Genomic DNA, 27,038 nt, shown 5'->3' with positions numbered 1-27,038 from the left:
TTTCCCAACTTTTTTTGTTTGTTATTTAATGCCTCTTTGCAGTTTTTTTGCCTCTCCTTTTGGTCTTCTTGCTTCTCTTTGAGGTCATTTTGAGTCATTTCCTGATCAATACTTGTTCATTTGCGTGTCATGTTACAGGTGAAGGCCGTGGGGAGGCTGACTCTTTGGGCCCCCGTGCAGTAATCCATCCATGGTGGTGCAACATTATATTTTAGACAAACTGCTTTTCAAATGTGTTTTGTTTATTGCATGACAGTGATTTACACACCAAGAAAACACATGACAGCAAAGACACATTTTCTCCAAATGTGTTATTTCTGTTCAGCCTTTATAATCCAATACATCTTAGTTTGTTTAAAACCCTCAGATTAAAACCTGGCTAGTGTTACAGTAACCATGGAGTCCAAATTACAGGCCTGTTCCTTACACAAACACAGGTCAGGCTGTGTGCTGTTAGCAACGGGGCAGTCATGTCTCAAATGTGCAGCTGCCTGTCACAGTGCGGCCAGTGATGTAAACTACAGTAAACAGTCTGCTGGCAGAGCTGTGCAAGTGGACAGAGATAATGAAAATATTATAAGAATCTTAAAATGAATTATTAATCTTGCTGAGCAGAACGATCACAGGGAAATAAAGCACAATACATTTGTTTTATTGAAACATAAACCATGTGAGAATCTTGCTGTTGTGTGCATTTGAAATAATCCAAAAACTCAGAAACGTCTGTTAAATGCATCACAGCTTGTGTGAAAGCACCAGCACATGCTTTACAGATAAACAGTGAGATCAAGCAAAAACTGCAACAAATCCCTTCATTACAAACGTTCAGGCTGAATAATTTCATCCTAAAACTCATATTGTCAAATGTGTATCTGCATGTGTTGAGAAATGTTATTTTTCAATATTTTTAAAATGCCATCTGTTCAGCAGATTCGTAAAATCCCTCTTATCCTCGCCCGTCCTCTCTTTGCTAAGAATATCTACTGTCTCCTTCACTCATATTTCTGTTACATTTTTTTCCACACAGGTTTGCTTTTTCCTATTCTCGGCAACAGTTTGTTAAATTTCTGTGTCTGGCCTTTGCCCTTCATGCAACCCGTTTCTTCTCGTAACAGTGGAAAAAGCAATTAAAGTCTATTTTCCACCGATAAGACAATCAGTTAAATCAATGAAATGCCAGAAGTTAACTGCCGCCCTCTCAAAATCAACATTACAGCTTTCCTCCCTCAAACTTTAAGCGCTCTAAATAAAAAGCCATTTTTCGCAAACATGGGACAAAAAAACTGATTAAGTACACAAATGTTGCACCCATTCTTGTCCCCTAATTTAAAAATAAGACTTTTTACCCCCTGCGTTTAAACATGCCTGGACTTGTGGGGTGCTTCTGTGTGTGTGCGCACACGTCAATTGGTTTGGTGTGTGTGTGTGTGTGTGTGTGTGTGTGTGTGGGGTGGGGGGGGGGGGCACTCAGCAAAATGACATTCCTCCTTTTGTGTCCACATTCCTCAGGCGGCTCCATTCATTCTGTGTGACTGCGGCTGCTGCAGGGGAAGCCAGCGGTTGCTGAGGAGCAGGAGGAGGATGCTGGATCTGTGTGCATGGGAGAGCGTGGGCCCGGCGCTCCTCTCAATAGCCCAACAAAAGGTAAGAAAATGGTCCAGTGCCATGGTAATTAGACATGAATGAGCTTTGAACGACGTGACATGTCTCAGGCTTTTCTCTCCGGCGCAGGAATTTCAGCATCCAGCTTGGTAAAAATTGGACTGGACTTGGGGAGCCCATACACAAGCACCTGAATTATATTGTTATTTTAATTCATATGCACCGCTTGATGACCCCTCGGGCTCGTGAAGGTACCCAAGCCCAAACATCTTTGTGTGACCATGAAATAGTGCTGAAATACATATTCATAGGGAGTCAATCACTCAGGCAGAAAATGCAACAATTCCTGATAGTCAGCTATTCTCGCTGTTCCTGCTGACTAACATCAAATTGACCTTTCACTCTCATAATGCTCGCAATTCCAACATTGCCCCAATATTACCCTAAGAAAACACATGAACTCTGCATTTCAATGGGCCTGTTTGCCCTTTCTCCAGCCTCACATTAGCATTCAGAGTACAACACCCCCCCATCCTGGGTGAGCTGCTGCTCTCTCTGCAGCCAGCGTTTGCTCATCTCCTAATGATCAGCCTCTCTTTTCCATCTTAAAAGCTGCAATCCAGTTGAGGGGAGAAAAGCACAGCTGGATAACAATGGCGTTTTTATCTGCATCTGGGGAGCGAAGGGTGCGTGGGTGTGAAAAGTTACAGCAGAGCGCCGGGACGCAGAGACAGGATTTTTGAAGTGCGTTTGTAGTGACAGGCGTGTTATGTGTGGAGCTGTGAGTGACTGGCCTTGTTAAGCGAGTAGACAGACTTTGAGGAGGGAGACAAAACACAAACAATTAGGACTAATGAACCTCGTTTCATTGTGGAGCTGTGGGTGAGCGTCTGTTACCTGGTTAAGGTGACTCCAGGGGTGAAACTAATGGGGTTGGTTGTAGAGGAAACCCCGCAGAGAGAGGCCGATCTTATGCCCAGAGTGGTTCATCATCTGCTGGGAGTGAGAAATACAGATCCAGAGAATAACACACATGATTCACATGCTGCTTTGAGGCTTCAGAGAACTACCAGCACGCTCCAGAGGAACATAAATTATATGATTCATGAAGGGCTTTGAAGTGGATCAGAGGGCGAAAAGCACATAAAGTAACATATATACTTGCAACATTGTGTGTCCTATTCATAACCCCTGCAGCATGCCATCCATTTTCTCTCTTATTTTTACTCGCACTTAAAAGAAAATTCCACCCGAAAAATACTTAACCCCTTGAAACCTGAGCAAATTGGCTTGATTTCTTTCGAAAACAAGGCAAGAAGGCAATGAGAAACGGAAGAAGAAAGGACCCAAAAATAAGCAAGAAATTAGTAAAAAGTACAAAAGAAATTACCCAAAAAATTGTAAAAAAAAAAAAAAGAAGAAGAAAAACAATCAAACAAGCCAAACAATAGTGTTTAAAAATAGATATAATTCTGTTACAGAATTCTGAATTTAAATAGTGTTTCCCAAGCTTTTTTCTTTTTTTCCCTAGACATTTCCCTAGCTTTCTAAAAATAATTTTCTAATTTTACTAATGTCTTGCAATTTGTGAAAAATCTAGTTGCTCATTGCCTTTTTCCCCCATGTTTTTGAACCCTGAGCTTAAGTAATTATCTCAGGGTTCAAAGGTTTAAATACTTGTGAAAGGTGTCTGAAAGCAGCACAAGAAAGGTGATGTTGCTCCAGGGTTCAAAGAGTTAACAGGGGTCTCTCATTGGTCTCCAAACTAAAGAATATTACATCAGTAATAATAAAAAAAGATTTTATGGCAACATAAAAACTGCACACATAAGAGCCTTTAACGGGTATCTTCTGGAGAAGGAACACTTCATCATTTTAACAAAGATAAATATTTTGTTAATGACACATCCCGTGAGGTTCTGAAATGTAGTTGCAATGACTGTTGTTTTATCTCGGTTAAATTTATGGAGTGTTCAACTTTTAATGTTATCGCAGAATTTAGACAGAAAGCCCCAAAGGAAAAAAAAACAGAAACAGGAAAATCTGACCTTTTCCAATTACTGTTACTATGGATTACATTTATTTACATTATTTAAGAGCAGAGAGCAGTCGGCAAGATAAAGTTTATAATAGTTTTTTGGCTTCTACTTCTACTTCTAACCTACAACGTGCTGCGCTGTAATCCGGTGTCCTGCGGCTGCTGTTGGTGAACACATTGGCATCTGTTGTTTGCACAGTGGATCACTCCCTGACTGACGAAAGCTGTGCAAAGTCTAAGAAGAGTCTTCGATTCAAAGGAACTGACACCAAAATCAGACATTTAGCGGTGACTGAATGTGTTTCTGATATTGATCTCTGCGTCGCTTACCTTCACATGACCTCACATCCTGTGTTTGACCTGTAACAACTGAAAGGACCCAGAATGCACTGGAAGTTCATTTTTCAGACCCAGGGTGAAAATCCTGCCTGTGCTGCCAGTGAGCGCTGCAGGTGTGTGCAATGCTGCATCACAGTTGGGTGTGGTCACAAATGAGACGTGCACAGTGGTAAGATGGTTGGAGGTGAATGTTTCCTTTAAAGGTCTTAAAATCGCCGTGCGAGCGATACATCAACACAAACATTTTGGCCAAAGCTCGAACAGTTTTGGTTATTTTACATCACACTTTTTCTGTCTTTTTCTTGTTGTCTGCTTTTCTCACTGGTTTAAAGTGCTTGGAGCTCTTTTTGGAAGAGGGGGAAGTCAAATACTAATATTCACCAATTGGGATTTAACATTATTTGAAACAAAGTCTGATGACAGTTGTAGGATTGTTTTCTCATGTCGTCACAAAATGAAATCTGACTTCCGTGCAGTTTTGCAGATTAGCTTTGTTTTTCCAGATTTAATCTTGGATTTTTGCTTATTTAGTTGTAAAATTACAGTATATTGTTTATCATTGATCTTTAATAGTGAGATTAAACTTATCATATTATCACATTAAGATTTTAAACAAGTCTTCTGGGATTTTTTTCTGTTGAATTGCTTTTTAAATTTTAAACGGACATCAATATAAATTTAAATATGAGAAATACGTTTGCAATCACCATTTTTATGACTGTATTTATGACAAAAGCAAATCTGCAGAATAGTACACATTTTCATTATCACTGTATGATTACATGGTAAGAAAACAGTAAAACATGTTTGGTTTATTATACATTGTACTTTCCTCATTTACACATTTAACTGAAAAAAAAGAAAAAAATCAACATGTTAGTGGACATTCATTTTCATTAGCCTCTAATCACAAGTCTGACGTTGGCCAGACAAACACAGGTGTAACTAATAACTTTCATTAATTTGAATTAATTAGAGTTTAGGTGTTTCCGCGTGAGGCCCTTTGTACTCAGCGTGCAGGCTCACTGAGGCGACTTACTGCAAACCTGAATGGAACAGATCCATGGTTATTGTTATAAGCTGACCAAAATACAAGCAATCAGAATCTAAAGATTTTTTTCCAAATTTCAGTGGTGATACAGAATGGAAAAACTGCAGAATATATTGGGATGCTTTTTTTGTTGTTGTTGTTGTTTTGTTTTTTTCATTGTTATGTGATAGACAATATTTATTAAAGGAAACAATGTGGTTTTTTTTTAATATAAAATATCTAAATATCTGTATTTGGAATTCTGCAGATTCTGTGCATCCCTGGTTATCAGCTACACCTGTGCTTTGTGCCAATGAACCGTCCGCCCTGCCTCTCGCCCCAGTGTCAGCTGGGAGTGGCTCCTGACCACCCACGACCCTCAGTAATGCTGCGTTCCATTGCAAATCGGAAAGTCGATAACTCCGTGTCTTTTTTTTCCGACTCCAATTTTGGCAGCATGAAAATTCATTGATGCAGGTCGCTAACAGAGACAGGAGGAGTAGGCTAGTAGGCTACTACACGCTCGCGGAGACTTCTTTCAAACACAAATCAACTGAATGGAAATGCCACTACAAAGTCTTTAGAGCACATTTCACAACACAAAAAAACGAAATAAAAGTCAAAATTGACAAACAGGTGAATCTGCTCACCATTCACTGTGTGCACTGCCATATTGCTGTAACGTCAATTTGACCGACTCTACATGGATCTTGCCCGAGTTTCTGATTTCAAATCTTGACTTGAATGGCCAGTCCAATGCACTTTTCCAAGGTCATTTATTTCCTAAGTTCCTCGTACAGTGGAACGCAGCATAAGCAGATATAGCTAATGTTGGATGAATAGGGCTCTCCTCCCTTCGGCCTATGACCCAGAAATGGATCTCAGGGCGCCATCTTGATTAGTGTCTCAATTCCTGAAGTGCATCTCGAGGATTGAAGAGCGGGGAGGGGGCTTCCTGGAGCGACTGTGAGTGAGGATGCACATGTGTTCTCTGCGGAAGTCTATTTGGCAGAGGCAACAGAGCAGATGATACAGCTGTACCACATCTCATATTAAAGTGATGTTGCTTTAAAATGACAGCTCCGAAGCACATGTCTCATTTTGTTAAATGCCTCGACCCCTTCACTCCGCCCTTCTCATGTCTCTTCCTTGCCTCCTACGCTTGCATCTCAGGTAGGACAGACTGAGACACGAGGGGAGGAGGCGAGGAAAGGAATCGAGGATCCACAAACTGAGAAATGAGAAAAGCATGGAGTGTGGTGTGAGTCTCCACTCACAGCTGTGAAGTCAGCTGGGTGGCAGCAACAGATACACTTTCAGCTTTTAATTAACGTCTGTCCAAACATCCATCACGTCCTCCAGTCTAAACAAGGGAGCTCCAGTTTTCACCACACAAACCAAACTAAACAAACAATAAAAAAATCTAACTTCTGGTTTAAACAAAACATAAAAAGATCAAATAATGAAATATAAACATAGGCCAGAATTGGAGAGTGTATGAGCTTGATGCAAACCGACATTACAAAAGTAATTTACACATATTTTTTTACACATATTTCACATTAGTCCTCGCTTCACCCATAGTGCTAAAGAATGCGCTAAAAAGTTCAGCCAACAACTCAATCAACAAACCACATATTCTGGTGAAATATGCCATAAAATATATCAAATCAACATTTTTTTTTGTAAACATGGCACCAACACAGAAAAACATACATCTGTACAACTGTCAGGCTGATTTAGAGATTTAGGCTCTTATGGTAGCCCTTGAACATCATTTTTTAAAAATTATAGGGCTGTTTTGCTGAAAAAAAAAGAAAAGAAAGAAAATCATCAGTGTTCAAAAATAAAGCAAACATTGACAGTGAGAGTGTGAACACTTGAGGCAACCAGTCTGAAATAACTTCGCTATCTCTACGACACAAACGATGAGAGAGGAAGAGGGACGTTTAAGCAGTAACGGGGCATTTAAGGTACAGTGCATGTTTAAATAAAGGTTTAACCTCAGCCTCTGAGGACAAGGAGCGCACAACAGCTCCCCAGCTGAAGCCCAGGCCTGGCAGGACATCATTCACTGCCATGGAAGAGAGCAGCAAAAGTTTTCTTCTTATTCCAACTTCTGTCTTTGGGCAATAACTTGTTGCAGACTGGGAGCTTTTTTTAAAAGGTCTGTTGTTTTTTTTTTCTCAACGTAGCTCAACACTTGCAGGTCCATGACTGAGCTGTGTCATGACGCCGTCACTTTGTTATTATACAGAAGTCAGTGTGAAACTGTGGAGGACGCAGGAGGCGAGAGGGAGTGAACCAGAGGGCAAGTTTGTTATTTACACAATGCCATGGGTTTATCTGGTGTTCTTTAATGGGTTTGTTAAGAACATCCAGCGATTTTAAATAAAACAAAACAGGTTCTTGCTGAAACAGATAAAGAGAAATGTGGCATTTTTTTGTTGTTCATGCGTCCTCTGATGAGACAGGACTTTAAGAAAAAGTTTGTCCAATTTCTCAAAGTCTTCTAGGGGTTAAAGAGGTGGTGGGAGTGCAGTGGTCAGTGGTGACAAAGCAGGAGCAGGGAAAGCATCACAGGGAGCATCGGGACCAGGTAGCTCCTCCACAGAGGCGCCGCAGGTGAGGAGACACCTCCGACCCCCGCTGTGGCCAGGCGAGGGGTCAGCAGCTGTTCCTGGAAGGTGAAGTCGTCCATTGCCAGGTTATCAGCGAGGTCTGAGAGGGAGGCAGACGGAGACGGAGGAGATGGGATGGGAGATAGTGAGAGGAGGCAAAGAATGAAAAATATGAGGAGAGACAGGAAAAAGCATGGAGACAATTAGAACAAACAGAGTCGCGAAATCTGAAAAACACATGTGGTACGGCTGCCCTCTTTTCGCATGATGTCTTACACAGCTGTAAAAACAATGTTACATCGGGAGAACGAGAAACGCAAGCTCCGCATAGAACCAGATGCCGCATGTTGTTGTTGCAGACACATGCTGAATCACACAGACGCATATTTCACTCAGAGTGCGTGTTGAAATGTGGATTTAAGTGGCGAGATGCTGAAAACAAAAAAATAAAAATAAAAACATTAGAAGCAGTATGAGGTCATGTCTCGGAATCTGAAACACACAACCAGTTTGATGTATGTCTATAATATAACTTCATTGTTTTAAAAAAAAGAAACTTTTATTGTCCTAAAATAGACAGAAGCCCACAGATGCTACAGTACTCAGGTTTGTAAATGTAAGAGTTATTTACAGTTTGCAACAGGATGTTTCCAGTTTGAATCCCTGAAGCAATTTTGAATACAAAGTGGGGAAAGGGAGTGATAAAGCCGAGTATTTACTTGTGATTTGATGGATGGCTGTGGCTGCAGTATGTTGTCGACAGTAGGGAGGGATTTATAGTCCTGTGGAGGGAGATACTCCCAGATCATGTGACCTATTATACCAGCCACAGGCACTGTGATTTCCAAATGTGACAAGCTAGCTCATGTCTTTTTTTTATTACTTTGGCGCTGACGGGGAACCCTGTGAAGGTTTAAACCAGTGGTAGTTAACTTATGGCCCGCGGGCCAAATCTGGCCCCCAACAGGGTGCTGGGTGGCCTCCCAAACATTTTCTAATTCATGTGAATCAAGTGATTCACAATGGGAATTGTTTTTGTACTTTTAGTATAAACAGCATCAACACAGAGCATATTTATCCCAAAAAGTGCCAGTGGAGGATCCACGCACCCCCTGGAGGAGGTCCAAGCTAGACCCATTATGTCCTAAAATTCTAGAAACATCCTAAAATCCTAGAAATGTCATCAAAACCTAGAAATGTCCTAAAACCCTGAAAACATCCGTAAATCCCGTAAATGTCGTAAAAACATAGAAATGTCCTAAAATCCTAGAAAGGTACTAAAATCCCAGAAACGTCCTAAAATCTCATAAATGGGGAATCCGGTGGCTCAGTGGATAAAGCAGGCGCTCCATATATGAAGGCAGTGTCCTCACTGCAGCAGCTGTGGGTTCAATTCCAGCTCACAGCCCTATGCTGCATGCACCCCCTCTCTCTCCCCCTTTCATGCTATCACTCTGTCCTATCTAATAAAGGCAAAAAATGCCCCCAAAAAATCTTTAAATAAATAAAATCTCAGAAATGTCCTAAAATCCTAAAAACTTCCTTAAAACCTCGAAATGTCCTAAAATCCTAGAAACGTCTGAAAATCGTAAAATCATGGGGAAAAAATCAGAGAAATGTTTTTATCTATTGCCTCCAATATTGTAAAGGACTGATTAAAAAAATGGTGTGTGGAGGGGATGGTGAGTGGCCTGACACCTTGCCAAATGGCAGACCACTGTTCAAAGCCAGGGGCATTTCCAGCTGTGTTTTTGGCAACCAAACTGGGTATTTCAAGCCAAAACATGATGCTTTACTAACCCAACAAAAACGTTTTTTTGTTGTTTTTTTGTGCCTAAACCTAACCACATATTAACCACCGCGCTGCCACAACATAAAATTGAAACGTAAAGATACATAAAGTGTCAACATATCCACTACAAATGAAACATGCAAATGTAACATAAATGTGGTTTGCAGACGAAGTATTCAAATATTTATCCTGGCGACTGGGTTGATACTCAGACTGAATATTACCCTTACAGATGTCTAAAAATCCCTCATACACATGGAAGACAAAAACCTGTATGCAGAAAAGTTGGCTTAACACTGTCTCCAAAGTTCTGTGGCAACGCTGTCAGGAGACACTGAATCTGATCCCTCCCACGTGCAGCTATTAGTTATTTTTGTGGATAACACTTTGTTTTCACGGTGTCGTTAATCATACACTGCGCGAGGTTCTGTGGGACTGAGAGAAAATAGTTAAATGACCTCAGGGACGGTGTGGAAAAAATGACACTGGTGTGGGCTCCTGCTCTGTGTAGGTTATACGGTCCACTGCAACCAGGCTATCATCCTTAACTTTCACCTCCACAGCTACTGTAAAGAAGCCCTCAGGTACATTACTCATGTGCTGCAATGAGGCTGTTCACTTCACAGCAGACTGTGGGTCAGTGATGTTATACTGGTGTCCTGGACTTGGACTCAAGTCCGACTTGAGTCCCTAGTCTGTAACAGTACGTTCTTGCAGTGGCAGGACATGTGTGTATTCCTCTACCTGCATGTTGCACGTGCCCCCCGGCTATTTGTTCACAGTCGAAAGATGCGCCGTGGATCGTGGCAATTCGCCTTCACGGATTTAACATCCAGTACTGAAAAGAGAATCGCTAAATGTTTCGCTTGAAACACACGATTGAGGAGGAGGCCGGGATGTCGAACTTCACAAACACCTGTCACTGCTGCACACAGAGAAGTAAGTGAAATGCATTTGTTAGCTAGCTATCCATCTGATATGTTAGCCTCTGAAATGACTCAACCATAAATGCACCAGATTTAGCAAGAAACTATGTGGCTATTTAATGGCATCTTTCTGCATATTAAGTAGCCATGAGCTTTGCTGAAATTGTCTGATGGTCCAAAAATCTATTTAAACAATTCAATTAATATCACAGAGGTTCCTAATTTCCCTTCAGAATAGTGACAGCTGTGTCATTTTTGTTTAACGTAAACCTTCTTTTATTGTATTTTAGATCTTTGAAGGTGCATGATGACGACTGGGACACGGGACTTAGGTTGAGGTAATGATGACTCGACTCAGACTTGGTCTCGAACACTTGACTTGAGACTTGACTTGGACTGTGGGTTGGTGACTCAGCTACTACACAGCTGTGGTTTAACTGTCAGTGCTTTCCACTGTGTAAATATGAGGCAGAGGGTCATAAAAAGCCTCAGTCAGATAAATAAAAGTTTTTAAGAAGTCTCTGAATCCTGCATTAATCCTCAGTTGCTCCTGTTTTTCACTCCTCCCTTCTCTCTCCTCTCCATCTGTTCTGTATGCTGCAGTGACTTCATAGTCACCTGCTGCTCTGCTCAGACATACTGCTGTCTTCCTGCTCTGCATCCACAGCTGTTCTCCTACTGACGCTGAGCAGAGCCCTTCCTCCCTGTGTGTGTGTGTGTGTGTGTGTGTGTGAGACATATTCGGTGTTGCTTTGTCTGGCAGAAAGCTGCGAGGGAGACTGAAATAAGAAGGCTGAGTTATGAGAGAGTGCAGGAAGATATCAGTAATAAAGCAGCTCTGTGGGCAGGAACGCCAACTATGAGCCGAGCTGTCCCCCTGTCAGACCAGATGCAGAGCACACAAACACACACACACACATTTCTGACATACCTTGCCCTCACACAGTCTCGATGGCTACGCGCACATACACTTTCCTTCTCTCACATGTGCGCTGTCACCCATCTGAGCTCCTAAAATAACAGATTGAATTAGCTGTCTCATCTGATGTGTTGTACTGCTCTCCCTGGTGGTAAAGATCCAGCGGGAGGAAGTGGCAGATCTGAAGCAGTGTGTGATCAGAGGGAGCAGTCCCTCTAAAGCTTTGGCCTGCTTTCCTTGAGTAGAAACACAGAGAAGGGGGCCCTTCCTCCTGTGTCCCTGGTGCCCACAGGGCCCTCCGCTGCCAGGCACCATCTTAAACAGAGGAAGGAGGCAAATAAATAAAGCTCCAAACGGCATCTCCTATGAATTTCTTTGCCGTTACGACATCGTTTGAACAGCAGCCAGGGGACAATTAACTTTTTTTCCCCTCCTGTGTCCTCTGACATGGCGGTGGGCAGACATTCTTCGGGGCTCTGAAAGAACGATTTGTCACTGTCGACAGCGGCGCACTGTACTGCCGAGCCAATTAAGCTCAAGGTGCAATTCGATACAGCTTTTATACACACTGTGGATAAGAGGGAGGGCGGAGGGAGGGAGCAGGGGGGGCATGCGTGTCTACATTTGTGTGTTTGTGTGCCGATGATTGAGTGGGGTGTGTGCGTCAGGCTCTGTGTGTGTGTTTGTGAAAAAGCGGGAGACTAAGTGGGAGAGCATTGTGTTGGTGTGCTTTACAGCGGCAATAATGTGAGTGAAAAAAAAAGACTGTGAAAAAAATCCCTAAAACCGGGGGAGGGAATGGGTCTCTCCTGCTAGTTTAAACACTTGGACATGAGCAGCACCACAGAGGGGCCTTGTTCTGCAGGCTTTAAAAACAACCCAACAGGGACTGAACACTATGCAAACTTAGATCCCCGACACTCCAACACAGGCCTGCGACTAATAATATCCTGGTATCATTAGTGATGAACACCTGTGCCTGTGTAGCAAAGCACAGACAGAGTGAGAGTCAAAGAGAGGAAAACAGACAGAAGTAGCTTCTTTCTGGCTGGACCGCAGCGTGAGATGAACGCCTTATGAACGCCAAAGTCTGTCTGTGAGTGAGAGATGCACAGTTGGTTGGAGTGACTGACGACGTGTGCTTTGCCGTTTTCCCATTGGGCGTTGTTCTTTCGAAATAAATAGAGCTGTGAACGCTGACAGTCCTGTATTACTTTATTCTTCACTTTCTGTAACCAGTGTAACATGGCAGCAAAAAAACAGCTGTGAACACAACTCTCTCGAGACGGCCCGAAATCCAAGATGGCAGCCTCCAGCTGCTAGACTGCAGACCAAACAAACTTTTCTCCCCGCATAACCTCCCCCCAACCGCCCCTTTTTCTTTTATTTTTTCACCTCCTTTCCACCCTAATCAAAATATAACACCAAGCAACCTGGATCATCTGGAAGAACACATTGAAGAGTGTTTCAATAGACTCTGTATCATGAACAAAGCAAAACAGACAAGAGCAAAGACGCCAACTCCACTCCAGCCTCAACACCATCCACATCTCCGAAAGCACCATGCTGTACGGAGTTAAGTGATCTATTCATATCCATCGAAAACAAACTTTACAGACGTAAGACTCGCACTCATTCAATATTGCAAAAGGAATTTCCTCACCGAGGCCTGGAGTTCAAACTAAACAGCTAACCAGCCATCCGCGGTCGATATTGCAGTTTTGGAGGGAGGAGAGAGAGGATTAAGTCACCAGCTTGACACAAGCCCTACATTTATTTAGATGCCATTAACTAATACTTAACTTAAAATACTTAAAATGTCAGAATGGGAGTCGCTGCCGTAATAAAGAGAAGAAGGAAATGAGACACTAATTGAAGCTTAAGTAAATATATGACGGGTGCATCCATAATGACAGAATTCTACTTTTGATGGCGGCAAGAGGACGATTCACAAACTATCCCTGTCATCTGAGCTTGGCTCTGATAGCAGCAGGAGACAACCTCCACCTTTCACACGGGGACTTTCATCACCAGGTGTGACTGCAGCTGAGGAGAGGAGAATGTGTCACATGATCAGCGGTACAGCTCCAGAGAAAGCAGCTCCCCTCCGCTGTGACGGTTTACTGTTCTGCATTTTTAAATGTATTTAGGCTACGTGTGTTTTTGGGCTGGACCGCAACACTGGGGACGTCTCACACCAGCTCTGAAAGTTATGGTGAATGAAAGTCTGTGACTGAGCGTATAACGGCTACCTTATGTTTCAAAGTCCTCCTCTCAAATGAAAAGCCCTCTAAGTGTTTCTTACATCACCTCTGGTTCCAAACCTGCACCACACCGGGGTCGCCAAAGCTTCCCAGAGCACCATGAAGCCTTTTTGATGTTAGAAAACTTTAAAAATGAAATAAAATTAACAGAAGGTCTATCTCAGCATCTCACTGATTTCTGAAACAAAAAACAAATGAACTTGTCTTTTTTTTTAAATTTTGATTAATTAAAAAAAAAAAATTCAAAATTCAAAAAAAGATCTCACACTGCACAGTGAAGAACTGATCTCAAGCTATATTCACAGAGCCTTCACTCTAAACAGCCTCGTCCTGCATTAGAAAAGATGGCCAAGCAAAAGTAATGAAGCCTTAAAGAATGTATGATTGTTGATTCCCACAAAAAGTCCCAACAAAATCAGGAAAACTCATCTCTGTTGCAATATTCACAGAAAAAAATCTGCTCAAAATTCATCATAATTGCTAATTTAAGACAAACGTCCTGCAGTTAGACATTTGGGTTAACTGTACAGTTTATCAGTTGCTCTCTACTGTTATTTTTGAGTCCCTGAAAGAAAATGGCTGGGAACCACTGTACACAGTTCAGCCATATACTTGAATTTGACCGACTCTTCTTCTTTTTCATTTCTTCTTTACGGAGGAGCCAGGACAGTGGACACAGGCAGGGACAATTAGACACACAGATGGATAACTCCTGGCTAAAAATAGAGCCACTATCCCGGCTTTGATTAATGTGACCAGTGTGGGCCCTTGTGGCTTTCAGCGGAGCCGAGCCCTCCTCCCGCTCGCCCGTTTGAACCTTCCATTTTGAGACTATCACTCCTCAAAGGACGCCACCTTGCTAGCGTACCCCTGCTAGCTTTATTGTGGCCTTATGAGCTCGAGTTACGACCCAGGGGAGAGGTCAACAGTCCACCCATTGATTGGTTACATTGAGGCTCCGGACCAAGAATGAGCAGGTAGGTCAGTCACATGCTCAGGCTTTTTACTTCATGTTTTCTTTAGCGACAATTCCTCAGGAGAACAGACGGATGAATCCAGACTGTGGTTTTCGGAGGGAGCGGATGTTTGTTTGGATCCCTCACAGGTCAAACAGTGGCTGGTGTGTGTGCATGCATGCATGTATGTGTGTGTGCAGAGAAGAGGGGGGAAAAGGGAGGGGGGGAGAGAGTCTGGAGTTTTGTTTTCAGCAGCGCTCGGGTGCCTGAGGCTTGTCGTTTACAGTTTGCAGTTGTCACAACAAGCAAACTATGTAGAAAAATTGCAACAGTGAGTGGAAAGCCACATTTTCCAGCACAACTACAGGTGATGATTACATGATACAGAAAAACACAGGAAGCGCCCCATTTGTGCTGTCTCGCATTTTGCACAAACATGTTTCTTAAATGCTGCAGAGTGACTTTTTAGGTGCACATCAGTAGCCAGTTGACACATTATTATAACCCCTCTGGCAAGTGTGTACCTTCATGGTCCGGTACAGTTTATTCAGTACATGTGTGCTATGCACAAAGGCCTTTTTTTGGTCAGATAAGTATGTGGAATGTTAAGTCTCCAAACACAGGTGCTTCTTATGAAACGGCAGAGATGGTTTAGATTGCTGCTACATTGGCAGACGATGTGTGCACATAACACACCTAAGCTGTTCAAATTTGATCTCGGTTTTACAGATTCGACAGCTTAAAAGATATTACGGTTTCCGAGGGAAGGCAAATATTTTATCACTCGTCTCATCTATGCAGAGCAAACTATTCTATTTATTAAATATTACACTCAGCAAATCTGGACATAGAGGTGCTGCTGTAGGTGTAATTTTTTACCAGGAGCCGCCCTTACAGCTGCAAAGAGGACAATGGCTCTGTAAAAACATGATAGACGCTGCCGGATTGATTGACTGGGTCTTATCTTGTAGAGGGTATCGGATACGGAGGCGACCCATGATTATTGGCTTGTCAGTCACATTCTGTAACTTCTGCGACTCGGCCAGTGTTTGTCCAAGAAGATTGAGAGCAGAGAGGGAGCGGCGCAGGATGCTTCTGTCCATGGGCTGGCGGGAATGTGACCGTCTGTCTCCACACCCACAGGCCGACCACAGGGGCGCTCTGAGAGACTGGGAATGTCAGGCCAAGACAAACGGGACGCCCAGAGGAGGCCCTGCCCCGGGCCTTTGCAACAGCACCGCTCTCTGAGCTGCTCTGGCCTCCCAACCTCCTCAACACTCACTGTTATTCTAGGCTGAGGGACCCTCCCACACAGAGGGCAAGAGAGTACGGCGAGGAGACGTGATGCCAAGGAGGACAGAGGACACAAACAAACATACATAACGGAGTTCTAGAGAGTTTATAAGGAAAGGTGAAATCAGGAGACTGAATGGGGTTGGGAGGCTGAAGGAAGTCTGGCAAAACAGAAAACTGAGTGAGAAAAAAAGGAAACAAATGTCGTGAGTTGAAATCGAAGAAACTCCAAACTGAGTACTGAATGTGTGGGTTCGCTCTGATAACAAAAGAATACACCCAGCTGTCAAAAGAGGGAAACCAAGCCTCTCAGACACTTCTAAACTGTGGCTTTGTGGGACAAGCGCAAGTCAACACCTATTAATTAACATGAAGGGAGGTGGTGTCAGTGAGTGGATGACCTGCGTGCTGCACCCAGTGGCCTCTCCCCGCGGCCTCAAAATTAGATTTACTCCGAGGTATTTTTAGTCTCCACTTCCAGTAACAGCTAATATGATCGTAGGAAGGAGAAAGAGAAGGAGCTTGAAGAGAAATAAAAAGCTTGAAACGGAGACATAAATTTCAGGCGAGAATTCCTCGTAGCCGGCGCTGTGAAGGTGGAAAAGTGTGTGAGCGAGCGCGAGGGGTAAAAACCATAACAAATCAAACGTACAAAGAGCTGATTCTGTGCTCAGGGCAAGGGGCTCGTTCAGGGTGGGGAGCTCCGCTGCGTACAGAGGAGGCCTGTAACCTCCAGCGGCTCTGAGGTCGGTGCTGACGGAGGGTCAGGGGTTGGCAGGGAGCGCCGGTTACGGGGTGTTTCTGGAGAAATGGAACAATGGTGGTTCTTATCAGTGAGAGAGAGAGGCTGGAGTGATTGTGCACGGATCCAAGCTGATGACCAGAGGGTCAGCATTTGGCCTGGGGAATGTCCTGGTCGGGGAACACATTCTTGGGATACTATCTTTATCTTGTAATAATGAGGGAAACTGACATCCCACACAGATCTGTTTACATTCTCATCTCAGGTCCAGCAGTCGGTCCGCTGAAGGAAATGTGGCTGGCAGATTGAGACGTGTGTTTGTTGTGCAAATGTCCCTGCCAACAAACATGCACAATTCTCCCCACATTCCTGTCATAGAGAGGCAGACCAGAAATATAGCCAAGAGTGACAATTTGGCCGGTCTGAGTGTACACAGAGAGCTCCTGTTGAGCCGTTCCACTATCTATCCGAGCCCTTTTTAGTGGTTAGCCTGCGGTTTCCTCCAGCAGCTCACAGTCCATCGACAGCAGGACTCCTGCAATGTTCACTGCACCGCTGAGTTGCTTTCAAGAATGGGCTGGAAAAACGGAGGCCACGGGGAGAGAGGGATGGATAGAAGGGGGGCAGTGGCGTGTCCACACGTTTTTTTTACTGGGGTGGCCTAAATGGGGCACGGCCTTATGCCGGAGTGGAATGAAGTAGTAGACTGACCAATCACAACACAACAAAGTGAAACCACACAGATTTTTATTAAAGTCTATGGCAGCTCTGCTCCAAATCAAAACAGATCTTTTTCCTCTTCTGTGGCTTTTTGGCAGGCTAAACAGCACTCTGGCACATTACCGCCTCTCAGGTTCAAGACTGAATAATATACAAAATTCAGTTTTCTCGTCAAACAGTTCAAACTGACTGTGTAGATAGCCAATCATAATGGGGTGGCGTCTGGAGTGCCCGATCAGATTTAAGATTTAAGGCCACTCCCAAGAAATGCCCCTGTAGGGGTGTGCCACAACTTCTCGTCCACAATAATACTGGCATAATTTTTCATATGATAAGAATAATTCATATTGTGATAATGACATTATTTCAACTTGTTGTCAATGATGCTGCCTCATGCAGCTATGCATGGCAACAACAAGCGTGGCTGAAAGTGAAACTGCTACCTGGATGTTTTATGAACAGCCCAGAACCTTTCAGACTTTTTTTTGCAACGTACAGCGTCTCTTTCTCCTCTCCACAATACACACAGATGAACTGTGTCATCAGGTAATTTTGTCGTAAGTCTGACCTACTGTAAATCTGTGTGACGCTACGTATGAATTTGTGATAGGCATCGTAACATAACAGCCTGTCAAAAAATAATGCAGTGTGTGAGGTGTCTGATCATCAGCGCCGAGTGACACAAGCTACAGCAAGAAGATGAAGGAGAAATTGCAGCTTATACACCTGCAGTTGGAGAAAAACAACTCAGTCAATTATATACATATCTATTATTAATAGACTGAAGATAATGTTTTGCGTATTTGGCAACTGTTAGATGTGTAATTTCTGATAGATTTTGCTTTGTTGTAATATTATTTTATACAGAATCTGAACCTCACTCTGAGCGTTTACAAACTAAAGGTCTGAGAATTTTTTTTTTAGTTTTTACAAAATATTTGAAGGCTAACAACATTTATACTGACACATACAACAACATAAGACTTATTTTGTTTAAATTGCATGTTCATGAAATTTATAATAAAATATTCTTAGCATTTTTATCATATTGTTAAGAACATCGTTATTGCAAAAATACCCTTAAATATCATCCATATTACTTTACAGCCATATTGCTCACCCCTAATGGATAAAGGGAGAGTTTAGGAGATGCAGGTGAAAGTAGAGAGTTAACATGTTAAATGTAAACCACCCAAAACCCTCAACCAGGCTTTTAAGACATTCCCACAAAATGGCTGCTGTGTGTCACTGCGGCGGTGAGCAGCGGGCCTCGAGAATGGCCCCGCTGTGTGCAGAGTGTTTGTGGACTGTGGCTGAGCTGATGGACATGACCCAGGAACGGGCCTGGAATCAATTTAGTGTGTCCAAAAAGTGCCTGTGAATGTAAATAAAGCTCTTGAGCAAACAAACGCTTTTCCGAGAGGCACACACAAACACAGAAAAATGCATGGGCCTACAAAATGAATCAAACGCTGGTGGGATGCCCCCCTCCTCCTCTCGTGTAGATGATGAGAACCCAGTCGGCTCTGCGCGCTTGTATCCACAGAAATTAAAACCAGGGCTCTTCTTCCTGCCTCCTGGCTAATCTTAGGGGTTTTATCCCTGGATTGATTTGAGAAAGCTCCATGGCGGAAGACCAACAAGGGCCCAATAAGAGGGTAACTTCATCTCTGTGTTCCTCTCCTCCCTTTTTCCCCTTCTCCTTTCCCATCTTCCCCTCTGCTGCCACCACACTCAGCCCCATAACCGGGGACACACGGGGCCTTGTGGCTGGCTCCAGTAAGAACGAGAGTGAGAGACTGCAGCTCACACTAGCCAAGCCTGTTTACACAGATGGTGGCAAGCTTCATTATTTTTGTGAGGGGCGTGGAGGAGGTGGGGAAGGAGGAGGATTGGCTGAATTTACAGAGGTTGTTTATAAGCTCAAAGAGGGATGGAGGTAGAGAACACTGGGTCAGAACATGTCCTGTGTGTTACACATTATCAGGCTCTCCGCCAGCGCCACCCGCTGACCTTTCAACACCTCCTCTACCCCACGGCTTTTACGTTTTCATCAATTTAAAGACTTCTCCAGAAATATTATATTGCTTTTTTTTCACTTTAAGTTCGTCATTAATCATCTTAAAGGATAAACAGATTTTAGCTGGCTAAAGAATGATCGTCTTGTCAGCCAAGGATGAGAGCAGTTGGCATTTTTTCCAAATCTCTTTTTTGGAATGAATGATTTTGATTTGCAGATCGCCTAAAACTGAGCAACAACATCTGTTCTTTTATGTGTCTTTCATTTCACTGGGGGAAAAAAATCATAATTATGCTGTTTTATTGCCAGGATTGAGCTGCAGAAACATATTTAGTCAAATCAGTCTATGTCACCACAGCTAAAGTCAGAGATGGTGGCATTTAGAATAGTTTTGATTGATAAATTGTGTTTCTAGTTGATACTTTTAGTTGTCTTAAAATAATGAAGTCAGGAGTCTATAACTGGCTTCTCTGTGAGTATTTCAGATGATTAATGAACTCAACAGTCTTCCTTTTTTTCTACATAACAGACATTAGGATACCTCGCAAAATAGCAAGGCTGCGCGCTCTTTTGGGGAATTCAAAACTGAAGATCCTACTGATTTCAATGTATTTTGACGCATTTGAATAATAATTTTGTCAAGTCTTTGTGCATTTGTTTCTTGTTAAAAAAAAGTTTGTTTTACAGATCAAACCTGCCTGAACCTGAATGTTAGCGATAACTCAATAAATTAAGGTTGATCGCTATCATGGCCCCTCACCCAGCTAGCAGGGAACATTTCCTCAACATTGGCTAACATTACCTACAAATTGCAATAATGTTTTAAAGATAACATTTTGATCTAATGTTCAAAGAACGCTTTAAGGATGTTTATCATTTTAAATAACGTCCCTATATGGTTAAATGCTGACTAAGACATAATGTTATAACTGCAACATTCTGAGGATGTTTTGGTGATGTTGAGAGGTGACAGATCAGAGAGTGTTTTTTATAAATGTTCTCACAATGTTACATGAGAACAAAGGAAGAATGTTTTCAAAGAAACATTAAGAACTTGTTATTGAGAGCTGAGATTAATGTGACCGTTTTTTATGAAAATGGAATGTAATGTGAAATGTTAACAAAAAAAATTAACATGTTTTTTAAAATATTTATAGAGAATGTTCCTCTAACTTTAAGAGAACATTCTGGGAACTTAAAGAAAACTTGCAGCTGAAAATGTTACTGAAACATTGCATTGGTTGCATTGTAACATTCTCAGAATGTTTTTAGAACCAAAAATTGCGAGCTGGGCAGCCTTCCCCTGTTCAAGTGGATGAATGACCCAACACAGTGGCCGGCTAATGTTTTTCCAGACATCTACAGTATATTTGATGGAATCGCTGTATTGTTAGGCTAACTGTTGTAAATAACTAACCTGTTAACAGCCAACTGTTTGATTAAGGCTGACATTTAGTTGGAGATGACAGTCATGCTGCTTTACTGGAAGACTTTAACAGCAGCAGCCTCCCACACAAGCAAACATTAGCTCTCCATCAGTCACCAGTACATTTAGTTATTGAGCACACTGACAGTGGGTATCTTTGTATATTGTGTGCCTCAAATCTCAGTCCGAAAGTCGTGGTTAATGCCTACACAACAGCTTTTGTGCTTTATACCATTTCTCTCTAATGTTACATTTCTTTCCTCCAACAGAGGGCATGGTGTTGGCAATGGCCCATTAGCGGTCTGGTCTATAGCCTGGAGAAAAAGCCCAAGCTGCTGTCTTCTGTCTCTTTTACAACATAGCAGGGAAACAAATCGAAGATCAATATTTGCATTACACTTATTTGTTTAAAGTAGAAATTTGGAGACATGTTACAACTCCCTCTGTGTATGCTGTTGCTGTCTGTGCTCATAGACTGGATAAATAATTAAAGAAGCTACTGTGACGTCACTCATTGGTTTGTGGACTGCCATTTTTGGATTTTTTTGAAGCCTCGAGTTTTGCATTTCGTCCGTTGCCATCTTGGCTTTTTGGAGCCAGAAGCAACCATAATTGGACAAGAGGGTGAAGCTGTGGAGGAGCGAGGGGTGGGTCTACCTCACAGACTGTAGCATCACCTTGTAGACAGCCTGTCACTCAAGCAGCCCCGCCCTTAAATATGTGTAACTTTGGGCCTTAGTAAATGAGGTGAGTTATATAGAATTCACCCTTGTACAGTTGTCATGAATGTTGAAATGTTATTTACGACATCTATTGCACATCTGTCTGTGCTGGAAGAGGGATCCCTCCTCAGTTGCTCTTCCTAGGGTTTCTGAGGTTTCCCCCAAAAGAGAACGTAAAAAAACCTACTCTAAATGATGTTTTGTTGGTCTGATGTATGTATTTTTTAGATGATGTAGTCCTGATGGAGGTAGGCCTCAAACTGATAATTTGGTTGAGTCTGCATGTTTTTGTGCCTTGGTATGATCTGGCTCTGCTTGCTATTGCAAACCACAGAGGACTCTGAGCATGTGGGCAACCAGATTCCTCCTCCACCCAAACACCTGCACACCTCCAAGCACATCTGCATCGTCTGAGTCGGTTTCCTTCTGCCTCACGCTAACCTGTTGCACACAGGCCCTCTACCTGGTAACCACATGTGGACAGCTCAGTAACTGGAAACACATTCATGAGCGCAGTAGCTCAAATAATCGGCTTTATTAAAATATATGGAGCTTAAAGTTGGAGGAAACAGTATACATGGTGGATGCATCCAGAGCTGCCAGAGCTAATGTCAACAGTGTCTGAATTACGGCCCCTTTTGATGAAGACATGTGGCAAACACTACTGCGGACGAGCGGCGCCGTGTGACTCACCTATCAGGTGCTGAGGGTCGGGGGTCACAGCTGCAGTTAATTAACATACCAGGTCGTCGTATTGGCAGCACGTACGGCTGTCAATTCCACCCACATACAGAGTAAAGAATGTTTAGGTTTCTCAGTGTATCAACCTTTAGAGTTATCAAAGGTGTTTTTGTCTCTTTCTGTACTTTCCCCGCATTCTTTCATCACCTTCTTCTTTCTTTTACCCGCTCCTTTGTTCCAGCCACAAAATTTGTAGCAGACCTGAAAGGTGAGCCCAGCCCAGCCTCTCATAGTAAGCCGCATGTTTCACATTACACGAATATTTCCACTTTGTATTTTGCTAACCCCTGGCGCTGATAAAATGCTCAAGAGCTTCCAGAGAAACAGCTTTCCTTCAGAGTGCTTACAGTGACCGAATGTCTGAGCGCAGGAACATAACAAGAGGCCTATTCACGCGGCTCCTGCTGAGCATGGCGAGGTACAGCACACAGCAAAAGAGCCGTTCAGTCCAGCTCAGCAAGAAAACACACAAGGCAGAGCTCTGGGCTGCTGGGCCGTGGCAGAGCCCACCAACTGTTGGCTTTCACACTACTGAATGTTTCCAAACTGCATGAAAAACCCATTTTAACAAGTTATTTAGTCTAGCAGTTAGCTTTAGACTCTTAAATAGACGGCTGTATAAGTGGTTCAGAATTGAGTGGTCAACTCTTGTTATAAAAAGAAACATTTCTGTGGATTATTCCCACGTTTTCTCAATGTGAATCATTTTCTTTCAAGAACTTACTCGAGGAACATTATCCTGAGACTACTTGATTGATTTGCTACATTTCACTGCGCTCCCATTTATTTCACAAAACTGCAAGAGCTGAAACTCACCTACAAAAACTGAACAAACTGCCAGAATTTTACCCTCACACAGATAGCAAAGACTTTAACCGGTAAATGACTCAGTAGTCTGAAAACATTACTGACTGCATTTGAAGTGACAGAGGGAGAAAAAATGAAGCGAGTAAGAGGGAATGAAGAGAGGCTTTGAGCAGATTTTATGGAGGCTCTTTGTTTGCCCACAGAGGCCTTACAGTCAGAGACCAGGTGTGCATGAAAGCATAGAGACACAGGTGAGCCCTCATCATGAGCGAGAGACAGTCATACGGCATAACACACTACAGGATTTTTACAAACCTGCACACACAGACAAACCTGTGCCACACACTCGCATTACTGTATGTGCATTTAAATACACATTTTGGGATTATACTGACCAACAAAATACTTTTATATGTGACTGATATGGTATTTTCTAGCTATTTAATATGTAACTATATAATCTATAGTTGCTGAAAATGGGTGCTATACCACATCCATAGACAACGTTACAAAAAGTAGTAAGGTGAATTATATGAGAACATTATAATAGCAGCAAACCACTATTTGCTATACAAAGATAATGTGGAGTAATGGCGTCCTGAGTAGAGAATAGGTCATGCTCCCCCTGTGTGTGTCGTATTCCAAGCTTCTCTGTATTTTGTTTTGGTGGTCGTGCTGGCAAGTGCATATGAGCCTTTCCCTTCACATCCCACTAACTAATTAATTGCAGCTGTTCCGCACTGCGCTCATACGGCGCAACAATAAAATACAAAAATAAATAAATAAAATTGATTGCTCTGTCTATTTTTTATTTCCATTATTAAACACTGTTGGCACCGTTAGCAGTAGCCACCTGCTGTAGCCACAGTGTATCGCACCTTTAAAGTGAGACTACGTCACTTTTAAAGAAAGAAATAACAAACATAACATTCTCAGCCTTAGAAGCATAAAACCAACCGGTGTTCAATTCAATTTACGTATAGGATTTGCTGCTACCGGCTTTTTGTGGCTAATATTTACTAAGTTCAGGTTGATATTACTGTGTAAAAAACATTGCTGAGTCAGTTAGCTGACTTGTTAACTTGTGTTACTGTTACACTTTACCATACAACATTATACCATAATTGACACGCATGGCCACAGCAGCCACCATTTAGAAAAAGTTACACAGACTTGCTTTAAACAATGTGCATGATGAGTGACTGCAGACAAATTATTTAGGTCTAATTATCTGATCGCTAGTGTCTTACTAGGTGTTTTTTACCCTATCACATGTGTGAAGTTTTATGGATTATAGCTGGTGTTCTGCAAGACTAATTGATTAAAGCCAAACATCAGAGTACTACACATTTCCCACCTCCCAATCAAAATTAAACAGCTGCAGCCTTGCAGTATTTGGAAATTAAACCTTTACTTTTTTTTATTTGTCTTATTAATTTGATTCATAAATTGAATTAAGTGACAGCAGGAAAGTCAGTGATTGATCTGTCTGGTGTGTGAGCTGTAACCAGTCCAGTGCCTGGCTGATAGTCTGGCTTTGAAGGGGTGAGGGTGGTGTAGTGGGGGAGTCCCTGTCCTGGAATAGCTCCCCTGGCCTGGAATGCTCTGGGGAATGTGCGGTGCGGGGTTTGATTGGCCCCGGAGGGGCAGTGTATGTGTGTCTCTGTGTGTGTTGTGGCTGAGCAGCATTACTGATCAGAAGGTTATGGAATCTGTGTAGAGAATGAGCACGGACAGATCAATCATTACACACGTTTGGGAACATCCTCTGTGTTGCCGGCAGGTTGACAGCCCGGCTGTGTGGGGGTCTCAGTCCCGCCTTCGTCCTGTCTGCACCTTGTTGTTGTGGCTTCTGTCACCTTTCCCCGGCTCTTGTGTGTATGTGCTACACCGTCGCTCCACTCCAGGCTTTGTGAAACCAGATCTGCCTCGTCCATCTCAGAGCAGCAGCGCACAGACAGGCTCATGCTCTGCAGGATGACCTTTGAACCTCAGCCCCCTGTTTGACCAAAATGGGCTGAGCGGCTGTGCTAGGTCAGCGTTTTGCTGGGTCATCACAGGCTATCAGCAGCTATCTGTATATCTGCCAATGAGCAGGGACTCTCCAAGGTCTGCAAACATTACTGGCTCAGGTACAAACAGGCGTATATGTGCCTGCAGACTCACTCGCACACACTCGTGAGGAGCACACACACTAAAGATGGAGGCCGGACTATAAAGGGTGCTTTAATTTCCCGCTGTGTCAACCCTGAGGAGACAGTATAATGACTCTGTGTGTCGAAGCAGAACTGTACAGTCAGGCTAACAGGAGCGTGTAAGAGAGGGCATCACACTCTCACGGCCCAGCCTGCTGGAAGTGATGGCCCTGCAGGATTCCTGCGTTAACCTCGGGTTCCTGCTCGCGCTCCCTGCCCGCCGAACCCAAATCTCTGCCACAACATCCCCGACAGGAGGACTACTCCCTCTGCTGTGTTTGCTCAGCTGCGCCGGCTTTGTGTCCATGTATCGAACCCCCTTCTTCCTGCTCCCTGCCTGTTTTCTCCCTCATTTTCTGTTTGGTTTCTTTTCTCCCGACAGTTTGTAGCTTCATTTGTTCTTTGTTTGGCTTTCGGAGAGCCCGTCTTGACGTTTCCGAGGGATTGACGGCGGGGAGGTCAAAGGGTCGAGGTGAGGCGGCTACCTGAGGAAGTCTCACGTCTCTTGCTGCATAGTGTCACAGTGGTGTCAACATGTACAGTAGTCATGTAAACACGTCTCTGCTGTGCCCACTGCCTGTGTTTGGACTGTGATCACTCTGACTCACTGCAGACTGAGCCAAACCCATTCATGCACTTACCAGTTTGAAAGTAAATAGCTCCAATTTGGTTAGCAGGCTAAAACGTAAACAACTTAATAGCTTGTGCCCAACATTTTTTTTCACAGACCATCTCATAAAAGCAATTTAAGGTCATTTTACATTATCAATGTGGATGCAGCACCTCATTTGAAACCACACAAGTTGTAGTCAAAGGTATAATATGCAGGATTTTCCTAAAAAACTCATATGAAGTAATCCCTCTCAATTATCATTTATGACGCACTAGAATTGTGTGGCAGTGTATTTTTCTCCTTACTTTCAGTTTTACTGGCAAAAAAAAGACTTGAAGCAATCTTAATCTACTAAGGTTCTCTGACTTTCAAGGGGCAGCCCTAGTATAAACACAGAAAAAAGCAGTGTCACAGTAAATAAAATCTGCGTTTTTCTGTTACTGCTCATCGGAGAGGGGTGGCTAAATAAAGCAGCTGATGAAAAAACTGCAAATGGTCCTATCTAGAGCCAGTGTTTGGGCTGTCTTTTCTAGGCTACTGGGCATTCATGGTGCACCATGGCGAACTTCAGGAACCCCTTGCAGATGTAAATTTCTCATTGTAAGGTAAAAAAAGAACAGAACAACTCTTATTTTCAGGTGATCACACACTAAAGAAAGATACTCAGTATATCATGTTATATTTTTGCCCATATATGCCCCTAAATCCTATGCACTTTACCCTTACCATCAATTTTGAGATCCGGTTAGAATATGCGCGTCTCACCTGCAAAGATGCGTAACCGTTTGCGTCTGGGTGGCGGCCCCAGTCCTGACACTCCGGTGCACTCATCTTCATCGTCACAGTCCCCGCTCACGAATCCCTCTTCCCCCTCATCACTCCACCCGTCAACTCCAACTCCCCGCGACCGGGCTCTCCAGCGCTTCTCAGATACGGTTACCAGCCGCAGCAACTGTGGGAAAAACAGGAAGAGGTTAAAGGTAATGATGTCAAAAACACACCCAGCACTCCTGATGAATCACTCTGTGGCCGGAATGTGCCTGTGCATTAATGGTTTAACAAAGCTGTTAAAATAAATAAGGGGTGTCTCTCGATCTGAGTGCGTACTGTATGATTACAACAGTCTGAGGGGAATTCCTGACAACAACTCGGTGAGATCTAAAAGTGCTGGTATTTACCAAAAACTCTAATTATAATCGCCAGGAAGGAAAACAGTTTTGTTATCGGTGCCAGTGTTGTTATTTTTGTCCAAACGTGATTCATTCAAAGGGT

At 43.1% G+C, this 27,038-nt stretch overlaps 1 protein-coding gene across 2 annotated transcripts in view; it reads right to left on the bottom strand.

The window, feature by feature from the left end:
• Positions 1-4,685: 4,685 nt before the first annotated feature.
• Positions 4,686-27,038, bottom strand: part of gpc3 (glypican 3) — a 139,592-nt gene continuing 117,239 nt past the window's right edge. For both annotated transcript variants that reach the window (XM_042493550.2, XM_088081347.1), the window contains exons 7-8: positions 26,532-26,718; positions 4,686-7,730 (exon numbers count right to left, since the gene is read on the bottom strand). In XM_042493550.2, the coding sequence (XP_042349484.1) occupies positions 7,555-7,730; positions 26,532-26,718 (363 nt within the window). In that variant the 3' untranslated portion in view covers positions 4,686-7,554. The remainder of the gene's footprint in view (positions 7,731-26,531; positions 26,719-27,038) is intronic.

The sequence above is a fragment of the Plectropomus leopardus genome, chromosome 8, assembly GCF_026936395.1.
Source record: "Plectropomus leopardus strain MGB_pleo_1.0 chromosome 8, ASM2693639v1, whole genome shotgun sequence".
NCBI lineage: Eukaryota > Metazoa > Chordata > Actinopteri > Perciformes > Serranidae > Plectropomus > Plectropomus leopardus.
Note: the sequence above shows the minus strand (reverse complement) of the source record. Positions and strands in the feature narration are given on the sequence as shown.